Here is a 21,137-nt window from a genome sequence, read left to right on the forward strand (position 1 = left end):
TTGTTTTGTAGGAGGGTTTTTCATGTTTGCCCTTCTTGCGGATTAATATTCTCATTCTCCAAACTCCCACCATTATCAATGATATGCACCTTATCATTTTTGCAACTGGGTTCGCCATCATTAACACTACCCATTCACCTTAACATGAGCAGCTTTAGAGATGGGTCAGGACCGCGCAAGCCCAAGAGCACCTGGCGAAAACTAGGGTATCATGAAAAAGCACATAGGCAAGAAGAAAGAAGGAGCAAAGCAACCACATAAAACAATCAAAAACCAAGGAAAGACATGGGCATAAAATCAATCCACACAAAAAGAGGACACATGACACCAAGGATAACTCACGAGCGCTAGCAAGCAAGGTCCGTATACCAAGGAAGGTGAGTAGACAGCCTTCTTGGAGTCGCACCAGTTGCAGAGCGCTCTCCTCCGCTTTGTTGTCTTTCTAAACACTTGAATATAAATAAATCACTAAGAAATTTTCAAGTAGTAAACATCAAAGAATATATCATCCAAATAGAAATCTAATCAATCAATAAAGTCTATGGTGTTGAGCTTAAATGGTTAAAATGTTAGGGTTTCATTTTGGAGACGGGAGTTCTATTCCCCATAAGGAGATCCAAAATGGAATTTTAAGTTGCGACTCTTGGTCTTCCATAGTTGGTGTCTAATATGGAGATGGTTTCTAAATAGAAGTGGATTTCTAGGTAGTGTCTCTTGGTCTTCCATAGGTGATTTCTAATGCGTTTGCTCGTAAGGAGCTTGTATTGGTCCAATGATGATGCTCGTATAAGCAAGATATTTGTAATCGATATTCAATTCAAAATCAAGTGATAAAAGAGAAACCATTTCTCAAAGCAAGTAGAGTCAAATGGGCATGACTTATTCATTTTCAAAGAAGATGCAAAACCAAGTCACATTCAAAAGATTTGTTTCTAAATCAAACCTTCAAATTTAGTCAATGTATTGACTCATATAGAGTAGAGTAGAAGATAGACGCAAAACACATTTTAGGATAGATATGCATGATATCAAAAAAAGCATACAAAATCACAATGAACAAGATTTTGATGTGACAAAGATTGGACATTTTGGTGCAATATTGAGCTGCATATAAACATTAGGCTGATGTTCTTATGTTGCCAAGGGTTTTTGCACTACAACTTGAGTGAAGGATAAAATGTTAAAAAGATAGACGACCTACACATATTGTTACCTTTTCACTTCTAGTAATGAAACTGTATAAAAATTGAAACTAAAGCATTGCCATATTTATCAAGCAAAGGACCGATATGACAGAGAGCCTTAGCATTAAATTCAAGCCATTCAGCCAAGAATACAAATTATTTCTTTCCAAAGAACTGATTTACTATCAAATGTTGGTTAGACCAAATAACCAATCAATCTTCACAAATAACAATTGGGTTGTGCAAAAAACCAATATAAGAAGTAGACAGAAAATTAAACCATGATAAAAGTAGGCATAAAATATGAATTAGACACAACAAGCTTAAATATGATAGAAGATAGACCATTCACCTATCATAACAATAAAATTCCATTCTTTTGGATGGAAGCCCCACCAAAATAAAATAAATTTAACATTTTTTATCTTGTTAATTTAAATAGAAAGATCCTTGTGATGTGCATATCGAAAATTTATTTAACATCTGATGTAGATAGGAAGCAAACACAAAGCTAAACCATGTGCGACAACATATTGATGGTATTGATAGCTATCTTGGCATTTGAATATTAGATAAAATCAAACCATGACACAAAATATGAAGTATGAACAAGCAGCTAAAACATAACCTCAGAATATAGACCATTCACTTGTCATAATGGTAATACTATTTCTTTAGACGAAAGCCCCAACAAAATAAAATAGATATAATGTTTTTTATTATGTGCATTTAAATTGAAAGGTCATTGTGATGTGCACGTGCACATTGAAAATCTTATTTAACAAATTATTCATCTATTTGTATGCACTGGTTGAATTTTGTATAAATACTATTTATATGGCATGCAATTATAGAATGTAAAAATGCCTACTTTTGTCTCAAAGGCACCGTCTTTTGACTCCCTACAAGTTTGCAACTAGCTGTGCATTCTATGCACATCCCGACAAGCTCCCATTTGTAGCCATGCCCTAAAAATATTTTGGTATTGCGCTATTTATAAAATATTTCACCATTTTGTGGGATTCAAAGGTTTCACAAGTTGGTGGAAGGTTGATTAAGGTTTTAAAAAGATAAGTTTTTTTGGGTGAAAAATATACAATAATATAATAATCTCAATAATCTAATGCACAATACAACAATACAACAATACAACAATACAACAATACAACAATACAACAATATAATAATCTCAATAATCTAATTTACAAAATCCATTTTGATTTATTTCTCACTCTAGTGCAACTCTTTTATAATGCTCAATTAAAAGCCATGCAATAGTATACTAGTCAAATCAGACATACAACTCAATCATCTAATCAAGAATCAAATGAGGGCATACAAGTCCACTCAAAATTTATTATTATTTAGACTAGCCAAGGTTCAATCATCTAGGAGACCATCTTTCCAGAGGCACTCCTCAACACACATTAATCTAAGCAATCCTTTGCATATAATAATTTATCAAGCATTACTAGATAGACCCACAAGACAAGACATATATCCTACCTAAATTGTATGACCTATCTTGCCACATGTTACATTTTATTCGCATAAAGGTTTCAAACAATGACACACCTTGCCTTATTTAAATTTAAGAGTCCATCCTGTTTCTTCCAGATGTTCGTTGGGGACAAGTTTTAGCATAGTGGTCCCCACCACAAATATAACACCCGTCTCGAGGTCCCTTTGGTTTGTCAAACTTATTCCGCTTAGGTTCATTCTTGTTGTTGTTGTTGTCACAACGGGCCCTCTTTTTGTTTCCACACCATTTCCCTCTGGCTCTATCTCGAATATTGTTCTCTCTATTCACGTTCTTGGTTTGTGGATTATTATTTCCCTGCTGTTGAATCATCCTTTTAAAAACTTCTTCCATAGCCAAAAATATAGCGCAAGGGACATAGATCATACTTCCTTCTTGGTTTTGGTTCCTATTTTGGTATTTCTTTCTCTTGATCTCTTGCTCTAGGAGTTGTAACCTATCCCTTAGTTGAATCAGGGAGCTAAGAATCTGATCCAACCTCTCATCATGAGTATAGTTTATGCCATCCACGCTCCCACCACAATTGGTATTTCTAGTGTCCATTTTTGTTGATTAAGGTTGTCGTGTGTCAAAATTCGCATCTTTTAGCGAGGTAGACAACAAGGTCCTAGTATTAACTTAGAGCTCAATTCACACTCTTTAGTGCATTATGATATTATCACTTATGTAAGAAGCCACCTTAATATGCCTATCAATTTCCATTACTGAATTTTAAGCAACATGCAACTAGTTTACAATTTTCTCGATGAGCTTTCATTTCCTGTATATATGATATGCTAAGTTCTATCCAGAGAAACTAATGCAGATTGAGATCTAGAATCCTTTCTTAAATGAACTATCACCAAAAAGGTCATACTCTTTGTTGCATCCCACATGCAAAATTGCATCCATATTAAGATTAATACAAACATAAATCAAACATCTTAATTGACATATCGTGCAAAAGTACAATCATCATTCATTACTTCAAGTGCGTCACTTAACGCAATTCAAAGTCAAACAAGGGCAATCAAACAATCACATATAAACACATATGTTTAAGGTCTCCGCTAGAACTTATATGCAAAAAGGGTTTTGTCCCTTGAAAGTGATTATTTTCAATTTTATATAGGGTTTTTAAGCAAGGGATACCTTCCCTTCCAGTCAGGTATAATAAAACGTAGGAGGCTATCTCCCTCACTACTCAAATTGTTTAAACTATTGACTCAATCATGAAGCACTACCTAATTGGCGGTTCATGCAATCAAGCGCTGTGACTTACATAGCGAACTCAAGGCCCTAGAGTTCAAACCTATGGCTCTGATACCAAAATGTAAGAACCCGCTAGTCCTAACCTTAATTAAACTATCTCAATTAAATCCTATTAAAGTCTAACGTACATTTATACAAATGAATATAAATTACCATTAATACAAGTGCATAAGATAATTAACGTGCATATGTAAGATGTTAATTAAGTCAATGTACATGTAGAAAACTAAGAAACAACATGAGAATTGGATGAACATTGTAAACCCATACTTAGTGTGCATATGATCGAGTAAACTTAGAAAACTTAAATAAGCATCAATATAACCAATCATCCTAAGCATTCATGAAAATGAAAGAGAGAAAACTAAGCATGAAAACACATAAGCAATGAGTCATGTTGTTGAGACATGGACCAGCTAGGACTCAAACCTAGGACCTTCCATACGCTGCTGGAGTGCTCTACCACTGAGCTACTGGCCCCTCTTGGACCAGTCCATCGTCAGTCCGGGTGTGGCTTATTTCCAACACCAACACCCCCCCTTAAGCCACACCTCTTGTGTGCTTGGGGCTGCTAGCCTAGACCTGGCTCTGATACCATGTTGAGACATGGACCGGCTAGGACTTGAACCTAGGACCTTCCATTTGTTGCTGGAGTGCTCTACAACTGAGCTACTGGCCCCTCTTGGACCAGTCCATCGTCGGTCCGGGCGTGGCTTATTTCCAACACCAACCCCCCCCTTAAGCCACACCTCTCGCGTGCTTGGGGCTCCTAGCTTGGACCTGGCTCTGATACCATGTTGAGACATGGACCAGCTAAGACTCGAACCTAGGACCTTCCATACGTTGCTGGAGTGCTCTACCACTGAGCTACTGGCCCCCCTTGGACCAGTCCATTGTCAGTTCGGGTGTGGCTTATTTCCAACACCAACACATACACATGATGGACACATGTTAGTAGGTTAGTAGTGTTGGGAGTATTTAAAACTGAGTCAAGTTTATAGGCCCATTTCAAAATTTTGCATTGCATTTCCAAATGATTAAAATAAGTCAGTTTGAATGGCCTAGTTAGCAAGGGGGTAAAATGGAGTCGGTTGATTTTCAGAGGGTAAGGCTCGGGATTCATGTCCTACACCTTTCATTTGGCCTATTCAGTGATGTGCAACTTTCAGGATTCAATTTGGATAAGTTTATGAGGTACCCAGTTTGAGGGGTGAGTTGAAAGTGCATTTTAGGCACAAATGCAGTTTTTATTGAGTAGCCTACTTTGAGCGATTACATCTTTTGCCCTGTTGATCGTCATGGAGAAATTCAAAATGGATTCAATTGTATGCATTAATGTGAGTCACCCTGCAAAATTTCAGGTCTTGACGAATCCATTTGCTCAGTTTTCAAAGCCGAATCCGTTTGCAGTTTGTGTGTTTTGGCAAGTCCCTATTTCGACAGCTAGTCGGAGCCCTGTTTCGCATAAGTGTAAAAGTTGCCTCAGTAAGCGTCATGCCATAATGTTTGTTCCGGGCTGATGTTGGTATAAATGATGAGCTACGTTTCAAATTTCAAGGCTCTACCAATCCGTTTGATCAGTTTTCAAAAGAGCTCATTTTGCCATCAAATTCAGTTATCCGCACTTCCAGTGTTATATTAGTTAATATAGCCATTTTTGTGAGCACGGCGTTTGCACCCTGTCAGTCTGGTGATCGAACTGAGAAGTCAAAGATTTAATATGTACTTTAAGGTACCTATGTTCCGAATTTGAGGACCTACGGAGGTCGTTTGATATTTTTGAGAAAGGGGTCATGTGTTGCCAGGACATTGACTTCATCAGGTCCGCAGTGTCGATAAAGCCAGTTGGGCATTTTCGGAAATTAATATCTCCTCGCTCGGGACTCGTCTTGAGAAACCGTTTGGTAGAAGTCATCCTTGTATATTAGAGTACACGCCTGTTAGATGGCGAGCTCTAGAAAGATGTTTTGACAGGTTTGAAAATTACGTCTTCGCGATTAAATGCGAAAATTGTGGCGTAATTGCCTGAAGGTTGTAAAATGCGGATTAATGATCCGAAAATGATGTCGATCATTTCTGGAGGTATGTTTGAGGTCCGTGAAGCATTCCAGGGGTCAGTTGCATGAAAACGAAATTTTTTTTAGTTGGACCCACTTTGGGGCCGGACCTGGCTCATGCCTGTGCCGTATTAGTTTATTGGCGACTTTGTTCACTAAGAGATTTTCAGAATATCTAAATATGGATTATAATCACGAGGCATGTCATAAGAGTTCAAGATGTTATTATGAACTTTAGGCAATTTAAAATTGGCGAGTTTGGAGCCAAATCCTCCTTCAGCGACAAAGAAGAGCATTAAAAAATGTGAATGCACTTGGCAGCCATGGTGTGAGAAGACCATTTAAACTTTCAAGTTAAATGCATTGGCATGTGAAAAGCCATTAAACCTTTCAACCAAATGTAATTTGGGAGGTTGAAAGCCAAATTCCACAACCTTCCCAGCATTATCTTTGCTGTGTGTGATGTCTGGGAGTGCATTTTAAAACTCCAGCCAATGCAAACAACAGACCTCTTTCCCCATGTGAAGCTACAACAGCAAAAAACTTGAAATAACAAATGCCATTGGGCACTCCAGGCTTCTACGTGGCATGGTAAGGAGGCAATCAATAAAAACTTTCAAGCAAATTAAATAGCAAGTGTGCAGCTATGAATCCTCCCTTGCTGTGTGTGGCTTTGGCAAAAGCTTTCAAACAAATGCAAACAGAAATGGCAGATTGGGCACATTAAATTTTGTAAAATGCACATTGGCAAGCTCAGAGCTATCATCTCCCTTGCTGCACATGAGTTGTTTCTTGAAGTGCATATGGTAAATGAGAAATGTATGGTTGGGAAAGGTTTGATAAATCTTAAACTTAGTGAAATGCAATCTGCTGGTAAAAGACTTCCCTCCTGCAGCCTCCTTCAGCATGGAAATGGTGTGAAATCAAACAGTCCAATGCAAATTGGTAAGTCACGTGGGTAAAGGAATTCCCAAATAAATGCAATGTGGAAGGTGTAAGCCAAATATCATGACTTTGCCAACATCCTCCATGCTTGAAGTTTGACAAAGAGAAGACTTTATAAACTCCAGTGAATGCACAATGGCAGGTGTATGTGCCAAATTCCTTTGTTGCGTGTGAGCTAGAAGGTGGACCATTGTGTGGTTGTAGACTTTAACTGCAAAAGACCTCCCTGTTGGACGTGGAGATGAGGAAGGCTGCCAAAAACAAATAAATGCCAGTCAAGAGCAAAGCAAATGCTCATGTTGATGTTTGGCAGTAGCAAAAACTTGAAGCAAATGCACTTGGCTGTTGTAAAGCCCACTCCCCACCGTTCTTTGCTAGCTTCCTCTCTGTGGTGGTGAAAAGAGACATTGAAATTTTAAAGCAAATGCAATCAGGCGCCATTAAAAACTCAGGAAAAGCTTCAAAAAGGCATTCCCAAGCAAAACGTTTTGTCCCACATTGGCTGGGTGAGAGCATTTTTAAATGTTTAAATGTAAATCCTTACAGTAGTAATATGTCTAAGCCATAAAGGCTTTTGATGGACGGTGCCTATGGGTGCCCAAGGCGGACACCACACGCGAGAACGGATCCCGAGGCGAAGGAGGAGGTGACTGGACAGCGACCAGGTGGACCCCCCATGTGGGCACGCTTCTTGAGGCAGACATGCGAAATTTTGTAGAGAAAGGCTAGCTTAATGAGTGAGCAAGTTCGAGATGGATTGACGGCTCGCGCTATTTCGCGAAAGGAAGATGCACGCGAGTTACACCCTGCGAAGTTGCGAAAGCCAGGTGGCGGGTACAGTCAGCGGTCTAGCAGGCGGGTCCCGGTGAGGTGGCAGTGACGTGGCACACAGTTGGCGCACAGGTGGCAGTCCAGTGGCGATGATGTGGCGTTGAGGTGGTGTACACGTGGCGGCCAAGTGGCAGTAACAAAGCAGATGACGTGGCAGTGATGAGGTGTCATCCGGGGTGGCGTCCGGTCAACCCCATCAGCCAATCAGATCCCGCCATGTGGCAAGGCCTTAGAGCACATTCAGAGCAAAAAATCAAATTTAAAATTGTAAATGATATAGTTTAAACTATAGAGAAATTTGAAAAATTTAAATGATGGGTCCATGTTGAGGATTAATTCGCCCAGGGTCTCAATTTTGGCCAAAATATAAAGTGTTATATGTTTTCGGAAAGCTCTCGAAATGAGGAATCCAATTATGGAGTTGATTTTGGCAAAGATCAGATATTGTGGAAGCAGTTTGGTCGAGAATGAAATTCAGTTAGAGGGGAGACACTTGGCAATTTTCAGTTGTAGATTTGATTCTCTTCCCTCCCCTTCTTATTCCCCATTCTTCTCAGTTGTAGGGGTTCGAGTTTTTGAGAGATTTGCTCCAAGGTAGAAATCCGAAATTGCAGGTTCCAGTGATGGCATCCTTTTATCAATGCAAATGACAGTGTGTTCGTCTATGTTTTCAGTGTTGTCTTTACTGTAGGTTTAGTTTCAGTTTGCAGGTTCACACATATGCAAGGCATGTGTGAGTTTCCATGAAATTGTCTCCAAAATGTACTCAGATTCATATAATTTCATATTATTAAGGATAATTTGAGTTGTCTCTTTTAGATTCCTCTAAGAGTGTAATGTCTTTTGGGTATTCTTCAAGGAAGGATTTAAATCCTAAAACCCAACATTAATGATTTTGAATGCATATTGGATATCTACATATAAGTATGGTTTTGTGACAGAGCAGAGGATTGTATTAATGTAAGGCATTGATACATGAAAATTTAATGTTGAAAAGAACTTGCATCTGAGATTTCTCATCTAGTTTTATGCATGACTCTGTGGCCTGGATAAGGCACTGGTCTCTTGTAATATTGAAAGGTTGTCAGAACACCTTTTAAAAATAAAAAATCAGAATATCTTTTTATATTTTATGTTATGTGGAAGTGTCCCTCCATCTCATGATTCAAAATGTTGAGTTGCAAGTGTGGATCTAGCCCATCTGCGGTTATCTCTTAGTTTTTGAACCTTTTGAGATCCATCTGCTTTTGATTGATGCAGTCTTGTGTGTAATAGGTCTGATTAAATGCATCAAAGGTATACCCGCCTAGGTTTTGCAGAGCATGAAGAGTAGAAGGATTCATAGCCTTGTCATGTTGTCCAAGCCTTGAGGTGTTTCATTGATTGAGATTGGCTATCTCATAGATAGATTTGTAGGTATACTTGGGTTATCACTTTTGGTGAACAACAAGTAGTTCTCCTTACTTTCTGTTAGTTACATCTTACATGGTGACGTCTTGTCGCATCTACAACAATAGACCTCATAGGTCCTTAACATAGCTTACATAGCTTATTTCATGAGACCCTACCGGTCTTTTACAATAATGATACAATACTATATGTATTAGTCCATATGACTTTACAAAGCAATATGCAAATCTCTGTCTCCAGATGTAGTGTCTCCATTGCCATTAGACTCACCTCCATCTGCAACTAGAAGACGGACATATGACCTAGGCGTTTTATCCGCCCAACCAAACGAAACTTACGCTTCCCGTGCTCATGATAAGCTCCCGTCCCTCGCGACGGAGTTTCCTAGCAAACTGAAATCAACTGTTGGGAATGAAACTTGTGCATGCATGTAGTATCTAACAACCAAACTGTGAACTTAGCTACATGTGTTATGGCAGGGAGAATAAATTAAGTTATTTGGCCAATTTAACCCTATGGTGGTAGGTGAAAACACCCTTCCCTGGTTTAACCCATAACAAGCACATCTTTCCTAATATATCCATCATAGACAAGAAGGCAAAATTTACGCTTCTCGGTTAGTTTCCTAAATAATAAATTATTAATCCGTATTTAATATTTCTTTCTCATTATGGTATCCAATTCCATTTAACTTCCAGAGTTTTCAATAATGAAATAATTTGATAGACATTAAACAATTATTGACGAAATGGTTCAATTGATTAGAAAACAAATCTTAAATATAAATAACAGCTAATTAAAATCAAGAACTAGATGAAGACAGGAGGGATTTATAAGTTAATAGAAGAAAAATTGGTTTAACCTATGATCCATGGCTCTGCCTGCCAAATTGATTCAATTTAAATCTCTGTCAACAAAAAAAATTGAGTTTGTTAGCTGTTCAATGGTTTCCAGCATCTGAGAAGGGCAGCGATAGGATTTGACCAGTCTATGTAGCAGGTTGACTTGCCAAATTGGAGAAGAAGATCAAGCCAAAATGCAATTTAGAAGGGCCACCAAGGTTAGTGCAGGTTAAATGGAATAAGGAATGTGGAGGATTTACAGAATCGTTATGCCACATAGAATCGACTGAGCTCCTTTTGGGAGTAAAGAAACATCTTCAGCAAAGCAAACGATCAAATTCGATGCTCAACAGATAGTCAACGATTTCAAGAAAAAAAAAAATCAATGGAAAAACAGTAATATTCAGCAAAATGTAGTGAGAAGAGGGGTGCGATTATGTAGGGAGCCCCAATATATCCACTTTACTAGCCAAAATGAAACAGGGTTCGATTAAGTCCAGCCACAGGATACAAATCGGTGAATTCTTGAAGTCGATTTCATCAAAACCAATAATTAATGTTTAAGAAATCGGCTATGAACATAAACCATGAATGAATAACCAAGCTCAGCAAAATAGTGGTAGGAAACAATAAATACAATTACTTTACCAAACCAAATCAAAGGATTAGGAAGGAGGGCGATTTTACCCACATGGATATCGATCCTGTCAAACAAAACTTCAAACATGCCAAAATTGAGCCAATGTACTTGTTGATGTGTTTTTCATGCACATGCGAACACAGAATAAAATACCAAGGTATCTTATCCTCTCTTGAACAAAGTTTCCCCGAATGTTGAAGATTTCGCCTAAGGATCAATTGAGGCAACTCCAAGGTTCTAATATGTAGGTTCTCTACGTGTGGATAAGCTCTTATGGTGTGATGTGATTATGTTGGAATCACAAGGGGACTTACATTCGATTGCTTGAGCGTTTAATAGCTGGAACTTGAATCCTATCTACTAGCTGGAAGATAAAGAAATATCAAAAGCATAGGATTTAGAGAATCTATTCTAAGACCTATAATTTAAGAATACTGATGAACGACTAGGTGGAGTCCTACTGGGTTGGGTCTCACCATCAGATTGAACAATCCGACACCAACTCAGTGCGATCTTCTAAGGGATGCTTCGAATATATTCAAATCATACACCATCAGACACTAATCACCATTCAAGTTAATGCATGAACAATAGACACTTAACGTCTTGAGATTAAGCTCATTCTATGCCAGTTGACCATGTAGGGTGCACTTACAATCAACAAGAGGCTAGTGGTTTGGACTAGGCAGGTTCCACGCGAGTGTATTCAATAACTTCCTTCATTCAATCTAATTAACCATCATCTAAAATGAAGATTCAACAAGAGACCATGCATATTGCAAAGAAACGACACATTTCACCATAACTTCAATGAAAATGGAGTTCATTTACAATTTAGGCAACAATTTCTTGCCTTTTCCTCCTATTCTATTCAAGTTGCTATTCTATTTTACTGACTATTCACTATTGACTAATTTCTAACTATTCACTATTCTCTATTAGCTAACTATTACCCTTTACAAATGAAGAGCTAGAACTTTATATAGGGAGCTCTTTACAATTCAATGGCTTTGATTGATTTACAATCAATCGCTAGGATTACAAGATAGAAAACCCTAATTAGGGTTTGTTACAGCAAACTCCTTTAACCAATAAGAAAATTACATTTAATACATGAGAACCAATGGAAAATAGGGGTAGGTACATTGGAGTTTGTGTCTCCGTACATAGGTGGGATTCATCGAATCTGGACATGCTGATGTGGACCTATCTGACTGTAGGAACAATGATTGGGATGCCACCTTGTCTGACACTTGCTTAATCAAGGAATGTCATATCTCTTGATATTCAATGTGATGATGATGAGAAGCTCACTTTGATTAACTCTTCTGAAACAATTTGCTTCTTCAATGTACCTTTGCACTGGCTTTGGTTGATCCTCCTCTGTCCTTGATGTACTTGATGGATGACGTGCCTCTCCTTGACTCTCTTATGTTTGATGAGGCCTCTTCACGGTCAAGTCACTCCTCCTTCTATGGTAGCATATCTCTCTTTGCAAGATCTCTCTTTTTGACATCCTGTGGTTTCTCCATGAGGTCTTTGAGGATGGTTAGTTTTACTATTTTCAACTCCTTGAACACTTGTAGTCTTCCAACTTTGAAGCACTTTGAGTCCTCCTCCATGCATTTGAAGTGTCCTTGATGATGACGAAACTTGAAGGGGTCACCCTTGTCCTGGCCTGATCTTCCTCCATCTTAATTTTGTTGACTTACAAAACAAACAAAAGATGATTAAGAATACATGATATATTCATTCTAACATGATATTTCTCACCTTCAATCATCAACAAGAAAGCATTAAGCTCAACTCACTTTGGACCCTCTCCAAGGACAACACCTATAATAAAATGCGCTTTGGATTGCTCCAGGGACATGACCTATAGTGAGATTTTCGCTCAGGACCCTTTGGAAGGACATGCCCTATAATGAAATTCGCTTTGGACCCTCTGGAAGGGTCAAGAGCAAAATTTACATTTTAGCTCAAATTCTATCATCTCATTGTTTCAAATCACTTTTCAAGGACAAGTACACATCAATCCTTTCCCAACCATGCCTTAGGAACCAAGATCTTGGTCTCAACAAGGAGCAAAATAGAGGTTTTAGGAAATTTCGCTCTGGACCCTTTGGAAGGGTTAGGAGCGAAATTTACATTTTGCTTGATTTTCCTTCACAAAACTCCATTTCACTTGGTTGCAACTCATTTCCAAAGGCATAGATAGATCATTTTTCATTCAATCAAGGCGTGGAATCAAGGATTTTAACCCATGTTAGAAGCAGGAGAGGTTTTTAGAGAAATTCGCTCTGGACCCTTTGGAAGGGTCGAGAGCGAAGTTCATGTTTTAGGTTCAATTTCATCATCCCATCTCGTTCCAACTTGTTCACAAGGCAAAAATAGGTCATTCCTCACTCAGTCAAGATGTAGGAGCAAGCTTTGAGGTCTAGACTGGGAGCAAAAGAGGTTTCTAAGGAAATTCGCTCCTGTCCCTTTGGAAGGGTCAGGAGCAAATTTGGCAATTGTGCTCAAATTCTTCATCACTTCCTTGACTAAATGCCCTAGGTCCTAAAGGCAAGGCCACCCTAGCATGATATAAGGGCTTCCTCAAACTCAATTAAGACCTAACCTAGAAACAAAAGCAAGGCTTGACCTAGAGAAGGCTTTCAAAGAGACCCTGACCTGGACCACCTACTGACCCACCTCAACTCAAGCAGAGCCTGCTATCCTAATGAGCCCCCTGGCGACCCTTCAATGCAAAGACTAATAGCCAAGACCAAGCAACCAAGCAAACTAAACTAACCCTAGAAAGCAAAAAGTAGGGGTCCCCATTTACAATGGGGCGATGTGTGAATACGTCACAACAATACTCTGCCAAATTGGCCCATTCAACAAAACACAGAGAAAGAGAAGATTGTGGGGTGCGATTTCAACCCACATAGAGATCAACTTGCTGATCAAACAAAGAAATCAGAAAACTATGACCAATATATATATTTAGCGACTTGAAAATAAGCAGCCAAGAATAATAAAGAAAGAATCTGCAGGAGATAGCTTACATAGAGTCGACTAGGCTCAATAAAAACTTCAGCAACAAAAAAAAATTTCAAATAGATGCTAACCTATATGCCACGTTTCCAAGAGATCTGCAGAAAGCAAAGCATGGAAATAACAGTTACCAGAATTATTCAGCTGATAATGTAGTGAGAAGAGAAGGAGGAAGGACTTGGTACAAATTGCAAAGAGAGAGATGAAGAGGGAGGGGGTACGATAATGAAGAGAGCCCCTAGGTTCAAATTTTCAATTTTATATCTGAGCCAAGTCGATATTCAGATCAAGACATCCATCGAATTTAACTCACACGATGATGGAGAGCACAAAGAGCATATGAGCTTTTTAACTCTTTCCTTGGTTGAGAGATCAATCCATAATGTGTGGATCTAAATTGATAAAAACATGAGTGAATGGGGAGTTGAAGTGAGGAAAATTGAATTGGATGAGCCAGTCATGGGAAGGTAACAAATACAAAACTAAAAGCAAAATCAAGAGTTGGACTGGAGTCACAGGGAGTTCGATTCTATGTTCCAATTTTAACTCATGGTGAGTTTAAATTTTATTAATTTTAACTTTCGAAAATCATAAATTCGAATTTAATTATCATAATTAATACGTTTATTTATTTATAAACTCTTCATTTATTTATAATCCTTTAAATTGGTTTTAATTTTTAAATTAATTAATTTAATTATTATTATTAATTATTGGGTGTGTATGCACAAGTTTACATTCCGTGAGTTACTGTCGACAAGCTAGGAGACCCCTCGGTCATATGTCTGCCTTCGACGATCGACCCTGCATCCACTTCATACTCAATGAAAATGTCAAATCATCATATATATATATATAAGTTCATAACATATTAACATTACATCACATAATGAACATTTATATCATCACATTAAAATAATGTTGTTAAGCACATTTATTAGCATCATAATGTCAAATATCATTAATAATATCAATGTCTAACAAAGTAATTTAATCTAAAACTTATCAGCCTAAAACTGGTTTGTGACATCACACTTGGCGCCACTAGGGAGACATGTTGTATGCTTTGACCCAAAGGAGCATTGCATTTGTTGGAGTGACTAACATGTGGTCCAATAGCATCATAACATTTTGCCATTGGATTGACAACTAAGCCACGACATAGTGTAAAATTTCACCTTTTATTCCCATCAGGTATTGCAGGAATGAAAGTGGGGTCCACATTGAAAACCACAAAGCAATGGAAATTTTCCATTTGTTGGCCATTGCATATAATATTGCCAAATTGGAAACCAAATCAGCATTTTCCTTAGAAGAGACAAAGCCATTGCACATATGAATGTAGCATCCACATTCAAAATTGTGATATGAAGGAGTTACTTGATGCAATAGAATACTGCTAGTTGAAGACCACATTAACATAGTCTTGAGACAGATAAAAGCCATTGCGCATCACGGAAGTGAAAGTAGAGTCCACCTTCATAATCGTGATACGAAGGAGTTGCACAATGCAATAAAATGTTGCCAACTATCGCAAGTTGACAAGACCTTGGTAATTACTTCATGAAGTACACACATAAGCATTAAAGGGCTAATTATAACCCATCAACCCAGCTTGGGAACAACACAACTCTGCATGAATTGTTAAGGATGACTCCTAACTCAAGAGCACATGGCACAATATTGCTAGCTCGTTGTTATAACAAAAGACTTCATATGAAACTGTGATGTGAAGGACACTAGTGATGCAAAAGGAAATTGGCACATGGAATGACAACAGGGATTTAAAGTTGCAATGTGACCACGATTGGATAACATAAGGAATAAAGCATGCATGGGCGAATGTTGGTTAATGAAAGCAAATGACCGGTAAGATTATGACAATCAAGGGAATCAGGCTGTAAACTAAAGTGAAATATACCAGAGAAACCAGTCAACATTGGAATAGAAGAATACAGCAGTGACATATGCAAAGGACCAAGCACAAAAGGGCTAGAGTTTTAGTTGTAAAAATTTAAAAGAAAACCCATACAAACGAGAAAAACCAAATCCCTAAGTATCTCCCTAGAAGAACTGGAACACTCACAATAGATAACCAATTGTAGACAGCTCCAATATCCAAATAAGCCTTGAAATTTCCAGAGGGTTCTAAGCCCTGATCTAGAGTCAATGCCAGTCCTTGAAACAATAGAACAATGGAGCAATAGATTTTTCTATTTCAGCTGCAGAGTTGCAGGGGACAGATTATAAGTCAAGATCTTGTGTTGGGGTAAGCACTCAAAAGGATGCTAGCTGCCCAAGGGAAGTCTTCCTTGATCCGAATCCATTGAAATTATAACATTCTAAGAGGATTTGGAAATTATATGCTATAGTCCTGGTGGTAACTCTTGGTGTCATTCCAGTCTATACCATCTTCTAAGTTTCAGATAGGGATTGGGTAAATATTAAGAGCCTGCTGGGGGAGAGAATTTCCTTGAATTGGTTCGGAAGTCAAGATAAAATAGATTAATTCATGAATCCAGAGAATGCTCAAGTAATCTAATATTCTGACACCCTTTCTCTGTGATAGGCTTACTTTGGAATCTTTAAACTACATTCTATGTAAGGGCTTATGAAAGGGGAAGTTTTAGAATTCATTTCAACATCTCATCTAAGAAATGTCTTGACTAAATCTGCCTGAAGAAATTCAAATAAAGTGTCAAGTACTTGATACTCTCCAGCAGAGGGGCAAGAAATACCATCCTAAAACCCAAGGTACTTGAAGAACAGGTTCATCCTGATAGGTTTTCCAGAATAACTAGACTCCCAGAGTTTTATTCATCCATAAACAGTTCATAATACTTGCTGTCCCAGGATTTAGGAAGACAGATCTTTGACCTGCTGAGCAGGAGATTTTCTTATCCTCATTGGTGGCACACTGTCCCAGGATTTGGCAAGACAGGCCATTGACCTGCTGAGCAGAAGATTTTCCTATCCTCACTGGTGACAAACTAAAAGAAAAGTCTTTGGAGTTGGGTAAGGGTTGGCATTAGATAAATAGACATTGCTTCAAGCTAGATTTGATGAGCTGAATTACCGGATCTGACCAGATGGCATAAGCCACTTGCCTTTCCATGCGGCCAGATTTGCTTGAAAGTTCAAAGTGAGAAAAAAATTGCTTTCAATTTTGTCTGAACACTTAATGCAAAAGATAGTGATTCTCAAATAATAGCTTACAATTCTCAAAGTCGATGTCTTAAAATCCAGATGTGAAAAATAATTCTGAGTAAGGGGACATAACTTCCAACCTGTACAGGTCTAAATCAGCAGCGCTAGGTCAGAAACCACAAAAATCATCATATCAAGCTCCTTTGTCTAGAAAAGCTACATTAGAATTGAGCACCTCATTGTGCAGGGTTACAATCTGATCTATCTCAGCAGCAGGCAGAATAGCTTGGAGTACAGATACTCTTGCTGTGGATACTTTGAAATTGTGAATATACCACAGCTTTTCCTCTCTCCTTGCTTTGTTGCCTTTGTTTATTGCACCACTCTTTTCCTGATCTGCTCCTCTTTTCAGCTCAACTCCTACCTTGTTTATGATCTGTTTTTTTTGTTTCTTACTTTGTCTCGTGAACCTTGTTTATTATTTAATGGTTCAGTTTTGTTGCCCATTTAAACATTGTTTATTTCTACAGGTTGCAGGTTCTCTATTTTGCTGTCTTAACATTGAGAGAGTCTAGTCCTACTGCAGTTTATGGAGCAGTTGAAAAACCTTTGCAGTTCGCTCAAACAGCAGCCATTTTGGAAGTAAGGCAAGCTGCCCAGTAATGCTTATGCTTGAGGTTTTAATGTTTTGGGAATTATGTTACCACAAGTTTTCTAACTTCTTGTGAATTTATGTAATTGTGGGTGTACAAACTTTTGGTGCTCCAAAGATATTCCATGGTCTTGTAGGTGAGTTGGCTATATTCAAAATCATTTCCATTGAGGATGCCATATTCAAAATCACTTTCATTGAGGATACTGAATACTTGGATCTTTGATGTCTTGAAAAGTTGTTATTAAGGGTTTGATTATCATGATTCTTCTGCTTGCAGGACTTGTGAGATCTCCCATCTCAGCAACTCTTCCTCAAATAGGCTCAAGGCTGTTCGTTACTTGGGGAATCTTGCATAGTTTTCCTGAGGTATATTCCCTACCAATGAGAGTGTTAAGGATAATAAATGATTAATGTTTTCATCAAACCATAAGCTAAGTATTTATTCTTAGGATTTTTTTATGATGTATGTAGGTGAGGACCAGTTGGATTGTTAGCAGCCTGGTGATTAGTTGGTCATTAACGGAGGTAGGACTTATATTTCTTTGAGCTTTCCCAGTTTATATAAAACTAACTATTTGTGTGTATGCATATATATTGAAGGGTATATGTATATGATAGCCCTCGGATTTCTTGCTTGCATTTATCTTCCCAACATTCTATAGCAGCTATTCTATGCTATTATCAGTGTGGTAATCTTGTTTATAAAGAGCTTAGTATTCTATGCTGTTTAATAGTGTGGTAAGTATTTAGTGTGGCAATTTGCTCTGTGTGGAGTAGGATAGATGTGAAGGCAAGGTAAATTTTGAGCATGTTTGGATGTTGCTTGGTTAACATCTTGGTCTAGTGGACCTATTAGAATGCATTTCAAAGATAGTGTATCAAATGGCAGTGTACTTAAAGATGGTGCCCTATAATCTATTATCTTCTTCAAAATCTTTACGCTACTGAAGATTGTCTAATTTGATATTGTTATCTTTTGTAGATTAACTACTCTAGTGTATTTCATGAATGCATAGCAATCCTTTTTGGCAAGGTAATTAGTTCAGAATGGAAACACCCAGATGATTAATATAGATGGCATCATATTTACACAGAATCTGTAGTTACAGAGAATGCTTGCGGTTTGGAATTGTTTTTTAAATTGACATTTCAGATCACACTCTGTGATTCATCATCAGAATGATGGAAAATTAAAATGAATTGCAGAGTTAGCTTACTAAATAGATGGCAAGGTCCAGTGTGGGTAAGAAGGGAGTGGGAAGTGAGAAGGTTAAAGAAAGGAAAAGAAAATAATAAAAGTAGAGGTTAGGGTCAAAAATAATGAAAGTAAATATGTAGATTATTCATTATACAATTATCAGATCAAATTGAAAAAATTGACAACATGCATATTGCACCTAAATGGGAGAGGTTGCAAGTTGACAGAAGGCGATTAACCTATTACTATTACAAATATCGAAGATAAATGATAAAAGATAAATTTTGATGCCAAATAAAAATCTAAAGAAATAGATGCAAGAAATTAAAATACCATACCGTATTCCTCATAATAGTAATATTAGCACATTAGTATTGTTAATATAATGAAAATAGTTATCATCTAATAATAATAATATTCTAACGCAGAAGTATCGAAGTTGATAGTAGAATTAATCATATAATAATAGTATTATCATACTACTAATACTCTAGTATTCAACATAATAGTAATAATATCATTATGCTTTTAATACCATATCGATAGGTTATAGGCTTATAGCTATACTCTGTCAACAGGATTGTAATTTGTAATACAAAGTATCATAGCCATGGTATAGTTATACTACTACTAACAGTATTAATTATATAGTAAGAATAGTATCAAAGAAAAAATAGAAATGCTATTATTATTTCTAAAAATCCCAATAAACTGGATCATAATAATTAACCTCAATCTCCAACAAAAGCTGAGATACGCATAACACAACTATAAATCATCATATCTAATGCAAGTTCTTGCCTTAAGAATTCTCTATAATTAATGTAGGAGTTAATGTAAATCACAGAGTGTCACTTCTAGAAGATTGATGGTAAGAGCAAAATATTTGGAAAATAAAATCAAAATTTCTTCTGTATTCGTTTCTCTATGTCCACTGATATTTCCCTGGTAGACATGACTTGCAGTCTCCTAAGTTTTATATCTTCCCATGTGATTGGATAATAAACTGTCATTTGCCTTTTGCAATAATTTGTATTTGAGTTTAACTCCACCTGTAATAACTGTGATGCCATGCTATTCTGTCCTCTGTTGTACGATGTTTGATATGATACTAGCTGCTTGCATTACACAGCTTACTTGTGAGCTTCATATAAATCCCCAGTCTTCCCTGTTGCATGCACTATATATGTGTTGGAGATAATACTAATAGCTCCTTTCCTTTTTCATTCTGATTTGAGCTTATTAAGAAAGATGGTTCAATGGTGTTATCTGGATTTAATCCATTTGGTGGGACGAGTAGTAATGTGTATGATCAATTGCCACTTCAAAGTCATTGTTCTTAAGATATTTTCTGGATTGCAATGGCATGCAACAGCCAACAACTATGGTAAATTATAGGAAACTGTTGAATCTTATTCAGATGTGTTCTTTCATAGGAAACTACACTCATTTAATTTTGAGAAAATGCATTGTAAATCCCAACTGAGAACATTAGAATTACATAAAATTTACAGAAATATGCACTCCATGAGGTATAGACTTAACATTTTTATGGAAACAGGTTCACTTGGATTTGTCAAGTAAAGCAAAATCCTTCTTGGAAAATCTCATCTCCTTTAAACTGAGGGGGAAGCAGTCATGATAAGTAATCTGTAAATTTGGGCTTACCAACATAAGGAATCATCACATACAGAAAATAAGAGCACATCAAATTCTGTCGTGGAACACTGAGTGAAGTGAATTTGCAGCAGTATGGAACTAGAAATATGCACCAACAAGAGCCAAACACACGTGATGCAGCTGTTAATGTTGGTAAAACCCAATGTGGGAAAACTTTGCCCTAAGATTGTTGTGGGCTGTGGCAACTTCTTACCATAACAACAATCTCTTAAAAAGGATACAGTTTCTGTAAACAAGCTTTGTTCATATGCACCAACAAGAGCCAAACACACATGATGCAGCTGTATTTATGCTTATCATTAAGGTATCTGTTCCTTGAGTTGATGCCTAGATATCCTCCAGAGCCATCGCTGGGGCAGACAAGCCTAAGCTGTTCTCCTTTTCATTTTGACATATCATCAGGTAATCATGTAGGAGCGAAATGAAATGTCTTGGTGGTTTGTCATGTTTTTCCATGTAGGATACTCAAGCAGATCCTACTGGTGGGAATGTTCTTGGCCACACAAAAACTGAATTTGAAGAAGAAAGGTGAGGGTATGCTTTCTCCACGTCCTTAGTCAATCGCCTTGCTATGGTAGTAGCTGGTCCTTTGGACAAACTAGCTGCTGCTCAGTTCCTCCTGATCTGATAGGCCTTCTTTTCTTGTCCAGTATATTCTTCCACTTATTTGAGTGAATTTGGTGGTAAATCATTGATAGGTGTAAATGCAACTTATTTC

General features: G+C 37.5%; 1 protein-coding gene across 1 annotated transcript in view; it reads left to right on the top strand.

The window, feature by feature from the left end:
- The window catches only part of LOC131066820 (very-long-chain (3R)-3-hydroxyacyl-CoA dehydratase PASTICCINO 2A), a 52,882-nt gene that overhangs the window by 14,296 nt on the left and 17,449 nt on the right, over positions 1 to 21,137 (top strand). Inside the window, exons 3-6 of the mRNA XM_058001676.2 lie at positions 17,417 to 17,528; positions 17,657 to 17,675; positions 17,819 to 17,907; positions 18,013 to 18,066. Of these exons, the coding sequence (XP_057857659.1) occupies positions 17,417 to 17,528; positions 17,657 to 17,675; positions 17,819 to 17,907; positions 18,013 to 18,066 (274 nt within the window). The remainder of the gene's footprint in view (positions 1 to 17,416; positions 17,529 to 17,656; positions 17,676 to 17,818; positions 17,908 to 18,012; positions 18,067 to 21,137) is intronic.

This window comes from Cryptomeria japonica, chromosome 3 (assembly GCF_030272615.1).
Source record: "Cryptomeria japonica chromosome 3, Sugi_1.0, whole genome shotgun sequence".
In the NCBI taxonomy this organism is placed as follows: domain Eukaryota; kingdom Viridiplantae; phylum Streptophyta; class Pinopsida; order Cupressales; family Cupressaceae; genus Cryptomeria; species Cryptomeria japonica.